Raw genomic sequence first — 12,803 nt, 5'->3', positions numbered from 1 at the left:
AATAGTACATAGTCATTAGGGACCTCCTCCCTTATCACACCAAGAGGGTTCTGCGTCTTCAGCTAAAAGCACTGAACCCATAGTCAATCAATCAACATTTATTAAGCCCTTATTATATGTCAGGTACTGCGCTAAGCCTTGGAGATAAAAAAGAAACAAAAGATAGTTTCTGCCCTCAAGGAGACCACAAGGTAATAGAGAAAGACAACAAAAATATACAAACAGGTTATATACAGAATAAATAGGAAATAAAATTAAGAAGGGTTGGGAAAGTCTTCCTTTAGAACAGGAGATTTTGGTTGGTACTTAAAGGTAGCCAGGTAGGGCAGTAGGCCACAGGTACCAGGTTCCAGCATCTAGCCATTCAATTATCCAAAGTTCTTTCTCTCTCTCTCTTTTTTTTTTTATTGCCCTTCCCCTATTTCAAACCAAGAAACTGACTTGAAAGTTACAGCAATCAAATCCAGTGAACTAATATCAAGTAGTCCGATTCAGCCCTATCTCTGAATGACTGGGACTCTGGGAAGCAGAGTTTATGTATCCAAAGACAAAAATAAACAAATTGTTCTATAAGCATAGGAAAACCAGTCAATGGATGAAGGGATGATGACAACATACCTGTGGAATTCCATATTTGTCAATGACTTGCCAAATATACCAGTCTTCTCTTCGTGAAGTTTTCCTGAACCGGAAGGTAGTGACAAAAGCATACTCATCAGGTAGACCTTGGGGAAATACATCCCTGTAGGGAAATAAAGAGGAATACATGAAAAAAGATGCAAGACTAATATTGGTTGACTATACATTCAAGGGAAAGCCATAACATGATGTGGCTTCTAGAAAATTTATTATAGTCTTAGGTTTAAGGTTAGGCATAGTGTACAGAAGAAGGGAAGTTATAGTTCCATCGTATTCTGCCCTAGTTGGACCACATCTGGAGTGTGGCATTCCATTCTTGATGCCATATTTTAGGTAGAATCTCACAATTTCGTTATTTTGGCATTTCTTTAATAAGGAGTAATTTGGGGCATTTTATTATATGGCTATAGATAACCTGTGTTTCTTCCTTTGAGAAATGACTGTTCATATCCTTAGACCATTTATCAACTGGGAAATGGTTTGTGTTTGTATAAATTTAAATCAATTCCTTATATATCTTGGAAATGAGACTTCTATCAGAGAAACTTGCTGCAAAAAATTTTTACCCATTTTTTTGCCTTTTTAATTTTAGCTTTATTGGTTTTGTTTGTGCAAAAGCTTTTAAATTTTATGTAATCAAAATTATCCATTTTATCTCCTGTAAGGGTCTCCGTCCCTCGTTTGATCATGAACTTTTCTTAATATTTATATATGTTTGGTAACTGTTTTCATGTTTCTCAAATTTGTTCACAATTTTAGCTCTTACATAAAAATCATGGAACAACTTGAAGCTTATTTTTGTATAAGGTGTTGGTCTAAATCTAAATTTTTCCATGCTGATTTCCAATTTTCCAATCAGTTTTTGTCAATCAGTGGATCTTTATCTCAGTAGTTAGGGTCTTTGGGTTTAAATCAAATACTAGGCTATTGGATATATTTGCTTCTGTATGTTGTATAGCTAAACTCTTCTACTGACCTCTCTTTTTTTTTAAGAGAGATCTTTTTTTAAGATCATATTGCTTTAAGAATTACTGCCTGAAAGTATAGCTTGAAATTTGGAATAGCTAGGCCCTCTTTATCTGCATTTATTTTTATTATTGCCATTTAGATTATTTCATGATTTTTGACTCTGTATTCTATCAGATTGGCAAAAGTGACCCCAAAAAATTAACAAATGCTGAACAGGCTATGGTAGAAAAACACATCAACACAGTCAATCAATCAATCAACATTTATTAAGCATCTACCATGTGTCAAGCACTTTGCTAAGCATTGGGGAAACAAAAAGCATAGACAGTCTCTTCCCTCTAGCAGCTTACAATCTAATTGGGGAGAGTTGAGAGGTAGTGGATTAGACTTTTTTAGGAGTCTTTAAGCAAAAGCTAAATGATTTGTTTATTATGTTGTAAAGGGGATTCTGATCGAGCTAAGGGCTGGACCAGAGGACAAATTCTGCTTCCATTCTGAGATTCCTTGATTAAGTCCTAGCTCAGCTGGAGAAAAGAAGATGGACCATCTGAGAGTGAGAAAGGTCAGGAAGTCAGTCAACAATCAATAACCATGTCAAGCAAGCAATGAGCTAAGTGTTGAGGATACAAAAAAAAGGCAAAAAACAGTCCCTGCCTTCGGGCTGTTCACAGTCAAATAGCAGAGACAACATGCTGACATCTATGTAAAAATAAGATATATACAGGTTAAATTGAAATAGCAGTGCGCTACATAAGGATAAGATACTAGAAAGGCTGCTTGCAGAAGGTGGGAGGAGATTAAAATTCTACTCAGCATTATTGCTACAGAATAACCAGGCCAACCTCTTATTAAATGCCAGTTATTAGCATTTTGCAGAGGTCAGTGTTTGTGGTCTTGACTTCATTCCAGCAGGGTTGGGTTATACCTCAGGACCTAGGGATGTGGTCTTAGTAGACATTTAATGAGTGTTTATGTAATGAATGATGTAGTCTCCTCAGGGAATGTGTAAAACATCCCTCTCTTCCCAAATGTTACTTGTGATAAGATCTGATTTTTCTGCTTGTCAGCAAAAGTTCTCTATGAACAGTCATTTACCTGGTTTGCTAGATCTGAGAAAATCAAGAAAAATGTTTCCCTAAATCCATCTGGTCTCCATATCCGGTAACTGGGCCCTGAATATGGCTTAGTACTCAGTGGCTGGAAAAGAAATGATTTGACAGACAAGCCAGACTCAAATTACAAATTAAATGTTCATCAGAGCAGAGCAGTATAATGGTTCTAAATGAAAGTGTTGGACCCTCAGAAAACATGGTTTCCAATTCCAACTCCACCACTGACCTTCTATGTGACTTAAGGCAATCCATCACCTTTCTCTTCCACGCCTCTATTCTTATCTTTTTGTGTGTGTATCATAGCCCCCTTGGCCAGTCTGGTGAAAAATTTATATGATGAACCCCTTGTCTGAATCATGTTTTAAAAAGCATAAAATTTTGGATTATGAGTAAAACCAATTATATTTAAAACAGTTATTCAAAATAAACTTTTAAAACAAATTTAAAAATCTCAGGTTAAGCACCTCTGTAGAAGTTAACATTATACATTTGATCACTTTTATTTCTGTCCCTTATGCTTGGAATTATATTCCTTCCTCATTTCTGCTACTTAGAATCCCTAGTTTCCTTCAAAATGCAAATAAAGTAACAACTTCCTACCGCAATATTATTTTTTATTTATTATATCTTTTGTATCTACTTATGTAGGTGCCTACCTCCCTTGATAGAATGTGAGCTCCTTGAAGGCAGGAAATGTTGCATTTTTTTCTTTGCATCCCAATGATTAACACAATGTCTGGCACATAGTAGGAACTTAATATATTCTTGATTGATTGATTGATATCTAACACATTGTCTTCCAAGGCTCATCTCAGTTTTAATATCTATGTCAACAAGCATACATTAAGCACTTACAGGCATTGTGCTAAGCATGGGGGATATAAATACAAGCACAAAGAGAAATTCTTCCCTCAAGGAACTTATATGCAAATTGGGGAAGATAACACACAAAGGAGAATTGAAAAGAGGGGTAAGGAGAGGGAAGAGAGCAGATGTCCACCAGGGCTCACTGTAGAGAAAGAAGTCCAGATAATCAGGAGTGGGGCCCAAAGAGGAATGGAGTGAACACTGCTAGCGTGGTCACTTTTTTTTTAAAAAATGGAGCTTTTAGGAGTAACTAATCAATGACAGGAGAGGGACTCCGGGGCAGAATGATATTCTAGGATGAGAAGGCTGTTGGCTTTAACATTCTAGCACCCTATATTAGCATGTCCCTGGGGCATCTAGGTGGCACAGTGGATAGAGTACCGGCCCTGAAATCAGGAGGACCTGAGTTCAAATCTGGCCTCAGACCACACACTTGACACTTAGTAGCTGTGTGACCCTGGGCAAGTCACTTAACCCCAATTGCCAAAAAAAAAAATGTCCCTTACTTCCAGACTTAGTACTTCATAATCTATGTTATAATAATCTCTATTTTAAGGTCCTTTGCAGCTCTAATGATCTCTGTCCTATTTTCTCCCAATATACTATTGTATATTAGATTCTATTCTCCAAGATTTCTAAGTTCAATTCAATTTGATGGACATTTATTAAGCACTACTACATGTTTGGAACTACATCCAAAGGACTGTAAAACTGCATGCCCTTTGATCTAACAATACCATGGCTAGGTCTGTCATCTCAAAGACAAAAAGGCTGGGTCGGGGGTGGGGAGGAGCTATTTGTACAAAAAAAATATTTATAGCAGCTCTTTTTGTGGCGGCTAAGAATTGTAAATCACAGGGATGCCCATAAATTGGGGAACGGCTAAACAACCTGTGCCATATGATTGTGATGGAATATTATTGTGCTATAAGAATTGACAAGTAGGATGATTTCAGAAAAAAACCTGGAAAGACTTACATGAACTGATGCAAAGCAAAGTGAGCAGAAGCAGAAAAACATTGTACACAATAACAGCAATATTGTATGATGAAGAACTGTTGAATGACCTAACAATTCTCAGCAGTACAATGATTCAAGACAATTCCAAAGGACTATGATGAAGCATGCTATCTGCTTCCAGATAAAGAACATATATTGTCTGAATACAGACTGAAGCATGCTACTTTTCACTTTCATTCTTTTTTTTTAATTCTAATCTCTCTTGTACAAAATGACTAATATGGAAATGTTCTACACGATTGCATATGTATAACCTATATGGGAGGATTGCTTACTATCTCAGAGAGGGGAGTGGGAAGTGAAGAAAGAAGGGATAGAATTTGGAATTCAAAACTTTAAAAAAAGCAAATGTTAAAAATTGCTTTAACTCCTACTTGGGGAAAATAAAATACCATATTTTTTTTTTTAAAAAGGATTAGTGCATGCAAATCCCGAGGCACTGTGAAGAATATACAAATGAAAAGATTTAGTCCATGTCCTCAGGAAATTAGCATATAAGAACCAAGAGAACATTGTATATACTAACAACAATATTGTTCAAAGAGTAACTGCAAAGGACTAGGCTATTCTAAGTTATATGAATATTCAAATCAATTACAAAGGACCTATGAAGGAAAATGTTATTCATCTCCAGAGAAAGGAGAAAGAACTGATATATGGAACCACACACACACACACACACACACACACACACACACACGTGCGCGCGCGCACACACGTCAAATGCTGGCCTCTAGTGCAGGATTGAGGCAAGGGAGGGAAACAGCCTGGAACTCAAATGTAACCTCAATAAATAAATAAATATTTAATAGAAAAAAAGAGAAATCACAGTATAGTTGAAAGAATGACAAATTACCACATAAATCACATAAATTACTACAACATAAATTAAAATCTCTGGAGTCCATAAGAGAGACATAACATGAAATTAGAGATATGAGATGAAATAATATCTCCCCATTTACTCCATTTCATACCTTCTTCATACCAGTCAAAATTAACTTTATGCCTCTCATATACAACATTTCATTCCCCATCTCCATGCTTTTGTATGGGTTGTCCTTGGATCTAGAACATATTCCTTTTTTATCACCACCTCTAGGAGAATCTTTAGTTTTCTTCAAGGTAAATTCTATCTCCAACTTGAGTTCTTTCCTCATTTCCCAAAACAACTAGTGCCTTATGTTTATTTTGTATACATTGTGCACATATTTGTATATGTATGCGGCATTACCTCTTAAAGAATGTCAGCTCCTTAAAGGCAAGGACTATTTAATTTTAACTCTACGTCCCAGAACCTATAACCCTGGCATACAGTAGGTGCTTAATAAATTCTTTTAAATTGATTAAAATGTAACTAATTCAATAAATAAAAAAATGCAATCTCTTTCAGAGACTTTTTCATAATTTCTCTAGTCAGTAACAGTCTGCTTTCTCAGACATCATATAGCTTGGTGTGACTGTTGATCTAGTCACGGTTATCTAGCAAGGTGGTTAGATCTGGAATCAGGAAGACCCATCTTCGTGAGTTCAAATCTGACCTCTGACACTTACTAATTGTGTGGGCAAGGCACTTAACCGTGTTTGCCTCAGTTTCCTCATCTGTAAAATGAACTGGAGAAGGAAATGGCAAACCACTCCAGTATCTTTGCCAAGAAAACCCCAAATGGTGTCAGAAAGTGTCAGGCACGACTGAAAAATGACTCAGTAACAACATAGTTGTCTATGTTAATGTTTTATCCTTCTATTAAACTGAGTTCCATGAGGACAGGAACAATTACTGATCCAAATTCTGAATCTCCCCGGTACCCAACTCCACCTCTACATACAGTAAGCACTCAAATGAGTATTTATAAGAGACAGAATCAAAACAGGATGCGCATAAATCATTCTGATATGAGATAGAAATTGGTAAGATAAAATGAGAGACCAAAAACTCCCAAGGTCGTTTTTAGGACAGGATTATTTTCTATTCCTTGAGGAACTTTTCCAGTTCTAGGCTCTTCTCCTTCTTCTTCATTTATATAACAATCATTCTAATTTAGGCCCTCATCAATCTTTGCCTTCACTGTAGCCATAGCAGCTTCTTCCATCCATCCATCCATCCATTCATTCATTTATCCAAATATTTAGTTATCTATTATTCATTCATTCACTATCAATCCATTTAACTAATAAATTTTGTTATTTTATTTTCGTCTGAACTTACTGGGAAGTCTTCTAGCTTCTCCCCATTACAGAAAACACTGGCTCTTAGTTTTAGATAGATACTTCTTTTTTTTTTAGATAGATACTTCTAATTTGCATTTATTCCCATGCTTGAGTGTTTTTTTTAATAGAAATGTGTGCTCTAACTTTTGAAAAACTTTTTCTACATTCATTGATATGATCATGTGATTTTGTTGTTGTTTTTGTTATTAATATGGTTAATAATGCTTATAATTTTTCTGAATATATTTAAATCAGCCTCCACCACCCATTCCTGGTATAATAGCCTTAGCTTCTTAATTGATTGAGAGCCGTAGGTAGATCAACATGTATTTTGAAGTGTTCCAGGCATTCTGCTAGGCCTTGCGGATAAAAAGACACACAAACACAAATATATGTGTGTATACATAAATACATATGATGTAGACATTATATATATGTATATATATATATACATTCATATCACGTATGTATACACACAGACAAAATAAACACATAAATCAGGTAATATTTTTTGTGGAAAAATACTGGAGAGATCAAGAAATGTCCAATATAGTAAGTGATATCTTACTGAAGGCTTGAAGGAAATAAGCTCTATTTTCTCTGACGTCTCATTCTCCACACAGTTACCAAAATGATATTCTTTTTTTTTTTAAATTAATTTATTTTGAATTATCAACAATCACTTCCATAAGCTTTTGAGTTTCAAATTTTCTCCCCCTCCCTCCCCAAGATGGCGTGAAATCTGATATAGATTATACATATACATTCCTATTAAACATATTTTCACATTAGTGATGTTGTAGGTAAGAATTAGAACCAATAGGAGGAACCACCAGAAAGAGGAAACAAAACACAACAGAAGAAAAAAAAAACAGCAAATAGTATGGTTCAATCTGCATTCAAACTCCATAGTTCTTTCTCTGGATGTGGATAGTATTTTCCATCATGAGGCCTTTGGAGATGTCTTAGGTCCTTGTCTTGCTTGGAAGGGTTAAGTCTATCAACATTAGTCATCGCACAACGTGGCTGTTACTGTGTACAACTTTCTCCTGGTTCTGCTCACTTCACTCAGCATCAGACCATACAAGTTTTTCCAGGTTTTTCTAAAGTCAGCCTGTTCATCATTTCTTATAGCACAATAGTATTCCATCACATTCAAATACGACAACTTGTTCAGCCATTCCCCAATTGATGGGCATCCTCTCAATTTCCAATTCTTTGCCACCATAAAAAGAGCTGCTATAAATATTTTTGTACATGTGGGTCCTTTTCCCATTTGTATGATCTCTCTGGTATACAGCCCTAGAAGTGCTATTACCGGGTCAAAGGGTATGCACACAAAATAATATTCTTAAAGCACCAGTCTGACCCTACCATGCTTCTCAAGAAGCTCCCTATTTCTTCTGGGATAAAATGACAACTGCTCTGTTGGATATTTAAAACCCTTCATAGACTTTGCTGGTCTTTCCAGGCTGATTGTGATTTCTCCTAACACTCATTGTTCCAGCCACAGTGGTCTTGTTTTAGTTTTCCATCCATGACATTTATTTCCCACGCCTGGGCCTTTGTATAAGCTGTCCTCCATGCTTTTGAATGTTCCCCTTCTCCCTAGCTCCTTTCAAGGGTCAGCTCAAGACCCATAAACAACTTTTCCCAACTGACTAAATTGTTAGTGCCTCCCCCACGATTTACTTGTTATTCATTTTCTATATATTTTGCATTTACTCATCAGTGTGAGTATTATCTTCCTTCAGAGTAGTATAGATCCTTGAGGGCAAAGATTATTTCATTTTTGTCTTTGCATCCTCAGCCTCTTGCACCAAGTAGATGCTTACTCAATGCTTGAGTTGAATTATGTTTGTTTAAAGCACTCTTCTGTCTATAGTCAAACTTGGACAAAACCAATTTACCTTCTTGGCATCTTCAGAGATTTAACTTTCTGGAACTCAATACTGAATCTCAATTAAGGATTTTTTCCCCTGACCTTATTTCCATTCCACCTACCAAGATATGATTAATCTTTTTTTTCTCTCCTATAAAGATATAAAAAAGAGAGTATGTTTTCAACTAAGCCCATGGAAGATTCTGCCTACTTTATCCACACCTATCAAAGTCACCCCATCTTTTTTCTACAAAATAAATTTGTCTTAGCTTTAATCATGATCAAAGTGGTCTACAGAACTATGTCATAACTGAACTCAGGGCTGTGATCCATGGTGAAAACTTCCACTCAAAACTTCCTTCCCTACTATTCCTACCCCTGCACACCAACCCCATGCCCATGCCCGTGCCTAGTCCCAGTCCCAGTGGCAGTGGTAGTAGCAGAGGACTCATTATACCTGTACTTTAAGCCACATTTCCTTCCCCCTCAAAGTACAGACCCCTCTTAATGTCCTGAAGCACTCTTCCTTCTCTTGCTTCCTGACTTGCCCTCCCAACAACAAACCTACCTTTTCAGCCTAGAAACCTCATGGAGGCCTCAGGAAAAGCTTTCTCCCCCAGGCTTGAAGCTGCTCCAGTCCCATCTCTACTACCAGCAACTTGCCCCAGGCACAAAAATTGCTAGGGAAAGTTCTAGAAGTTGGCATATTTCCCCTGGGTTTTGAGATTTTCTTACTTAGGAAAAAGATTTAATAATACTAACAACTGACAGTCACGTGAATCACCTCATCTCTCTCAGTCTTGGTTTCTTCATGAAGATCATAACATTGGTATTTGTAAGGTTGTTGTGAGGAAAGCACATTGCAAATTTTAAGGTGCTTTGTGAATAGGTGTTAATAATTATTATCATTTTATACATGTGAAATGACAATATTTTTATATACACATATTTTATACTGAATGGTGTATATCTATTCTATATTATGTATAGAACATAATAATAACAATAGTTATCATTATTATTGATGTGAGATACATCATGGCATAGGAAAGATCCCTCCTTAAAGTCAGGAAGACACTCTCAGCCAAGATGGCAGAGTATAGGCAGCAACACAACTAAACTCTCCTATCGTTCTCCTCCAGAAAATTTAAAAATAACTCTTTAAATCAAATTTTGGAACAGCAGAACCAACAAAAGGTCAGAATGAGACATTTTTCCAACTTCAGACAACTTTGGAGGTCTTCAGGAGAGGTCTGTGATATCTGGGTAAGAGCCAGCCCAGAGCATCTCAGCAGCACCAGTGGTGGGCCAGGGATAGCAGAGCTTTGGGTACCTCTGAATCCAGACATGGGAAGAGGGTCAAACAATCGGTCAGAAAGAGATTACAGGGCGATCTTTTGTGACACTGGGTGCAGCTGGCACTGACTGGCACTTCTATTGCCCATATCCAGTTCTGAGTCACAGTTTAAGAGCAGAGAGTAGTGCTTGTGGTCAATCACAAGGGGAAAGGAACCCTGGTCACAGTTCTAAGGCAGAGAGGTGTACTAGCAAGGTGACTGCAGGAGAGCAGGAGACCAGGTCATAGTTCTGGGGTCAAGAAGAGTGATGACGCTTTCCAATGCAGGGGAGCAAAGTAAAGACCAGAGTAGAGACCAGGAGAGCAGTGACTACATCTCTCTCTGGATCACACTACCTTGAAAGCATTGAAGAATTGCAGGGCCCTAAAATTAGCTCTGAAAACATCAGCACAAAAAAAGCCCGAAGCTTGGGATGGTGACTTCCCAACCACAGGCAGGTAGAACCCAGCTTAAAATAAAGTTCAAAGTCAAGAAATAGGGTGGGGAAAATGAGCAAACACAAGAAGAAGTTGACCATAAAATGCTATCCACCTCCAGAGAGAGAACTGATGAATAATGAGTGCAAATTGAAATGTAATTTTCTTGCTTTATTTTTTTGCTCTTAAAAATATGACTAATATGGAAATATCTTACATGATTTCACATGTATAATTGATATAATTTGCTTGCCTTCTCAATGGACGGGTGGTGGGTGGGAGAAGGAAGAGAATTTGGAACTAAAAATTTTTAAAAAATTGTGAAAAATAAATATTTTTTTTTTTTATAAAGCTAGTAAGACCTGGGTTCAAGTCCTGTTTCCAACACATCCAGGCAGGATGATTCTGGGAAATCCACTTAATTTCTCATTGCTACAGGTAGCACTCCAAGAATATAAATTGCAAAGATGCCAGCATAAATTGGTGGAAGGATTTTCCTAAGTAGAAGGTCCCAATAAAATCACATATCTAGACCCTATACTTAACCTTATTATTGATGTTGTGCTTTAAAGTTTACAGAGTGCTTTCAATAATTTATCAGGTATCAACTTCAAAATCATTCTGTGAGGGCAAACTGAAAGTCACAGAACTTCAACCACTTGTCTGAGGTCCCCCAGCTGATGAATGAGAGAACAGAGACTAGATTCTGAGTCTTAAGACTACAGCTCTCTCCTCGAAAGGTTTCTCATCCAATAACAACATATAATCTGAAACTTAAAATCTAATACCTCATTATTGATCAGAGTGTCATATTATTCTGTGTTTTGTGGATGTAAATCTCCCCAGTATTTTAGGAGGGTCACTGGAAGGCTGGGATATATCCAGAGAGAAGTAACCAGGATTGGGGAGGAATCTGGAAACTAGGTCATATGGGGAGATATGGAGAGAACTGGAGATGTTGGGCTGGGAGAAGATTGTAGGAGGTACAGAGAAAGAAAAATGACAATAATAGCCATCTTCAAATACTGAGAAGTCTTTTACACATGTAAGGTACTGCTCTTTGATATGTGAGCAGTTGATTTGCTGAAAGGGGCAGAAAATAAACTTTTACATAAAATAAAGAATAAAATCAACTTCTGAAGTACCTGAAGTATTATGCTTTTTGTATGTGAACTATTTGGTTGCTAAAAAAGCTAGGAAAAAAAAAGAAATTTGTACACTAAAATATATAAATTCATATATATAAAAAGGATAGTTTTCTGTCAAAATATGAGGACAGATTATTAGAAAATGAGATGGAGCACTGCCCCTCAGAAGAATGAACTGAAGGAACCTTTTTGAGGGCAGAAACATGAAACTGAAAAACATTTTTGTCCCTCAGCTCAATTGTATGTGATTGTCCTTAGCGCTTCAGAGTTTAAAACTCACGAAGTGATAAGTCATTTAAAATTTTAGATGCAGTTGGGAATAGTAAATGAGAGTTGATTTCATAACTAACAGAAAGGTGAGTTTTTTCCATTTCAAATCCTTAGGGAAAATTGAGTCACTGACCATCAGCAGACTCTGATTTGAGCCATTAGAAGTAACAAAGAATCCAACAGGTGAAGAGTTGAGAGAATAAAAAGAGGGGTTAAGAGCATAACAAAAGCAATTAAGAAAGTAGCAGAAAAAGTATGAAGACACAAGCAGGAGTAGGAAAGTTGGATGACAGAAATGCTTCAGTTGCTAGCGTTGGAGCTTACTGGTTGGAAGAGAAGCATTGCCTTGTAGGCTAGATGAAGAAGAGGTCTAGAGTCCATTGATCGAAGAAGAAAGCAGAATACTACTATAGTTTTGGCTACAGTTTGAGGTGTGAAGCTGCTAATAAGTACCTAATTATTCTTTATGCCTTACCTCTAGGGAAAAAAAAGGAGAAAAAAAAAGGCCTTGTAACTATTTTGTAGCACATGTAGGGCTGAAATTGATTGAATGATGCAGCATCCTTTTGAGTGAAGAGCTGGCTGAACACCCAGAGAGCCAAGGAGAAGAGGCTTGCAGGCTTAAAGACACTGTTCATCCCTGCATTACTCAGCAACCATTTAAGAATGATTGTGAATATAAAGCTTTCACTGTTTCATCAATTCCAGAGCAGGAGTGGAATTGCCCAGCTGTGCTGCCCAGAAGGGGAACAGTTAGCAGAGAAGCAGTTTTGTGGATGGGTAGATTTTTCCTAATCAGACCATGGATATCATGGTCTGCAGTCCAGAATTGTGAATGGCTTGTGACATGGGCTGTCCTTACTCCTGTGCCTCTCTATTAGAGTTCTGTGTGCGTCCATTGTCCCCATGCA

At 37.1% G+C, this 12,803-nt stretch overlaps 1 protein-coding gene across 1 annotated transcript in view; it reads right to left on the bottom strand.

Moving 5' to 3' along the window:
* COL22A1 (collagen type XXII alpha 1 chain) overlaps positions 1 to 12,803 on the bottom strand; it is a 523,255-nt gene that overhangs the window by 378,197 nt on the left and 132,255 nt on the right. Inside the window, exon 5 of the mRNA XM_027845270.1 lies at positions 619 to 742. Within this exon, the coding sequence (XP_027701071.1) occupies positions 619 to 742 (124 nt within the window). The remainder of the gene's footprint in view (positions 1 to 618; positions 743 to 12,803) is intronic.

The sequence above is a fragment of the Vombatus ursinus genome, unplaced genomic scaffold (genome assembly GCF_900497805.2).
Source record: "Vombatus ursinus unplaced genomic scaffold, bare-nosed wombat genome assembly UNPS02005236.1, whole genome shotgun sequence".
NCBI lineage: Eukaryota > Metazoa > Chordata > Mammalia > Diprotodontia > Vombatidae > Vombatus > Vombatus ursinus.
Note: the sequence above shows the minus strand (reverse complement) of the source record. Positions and strands in the feature narration are given on the sequence as shown.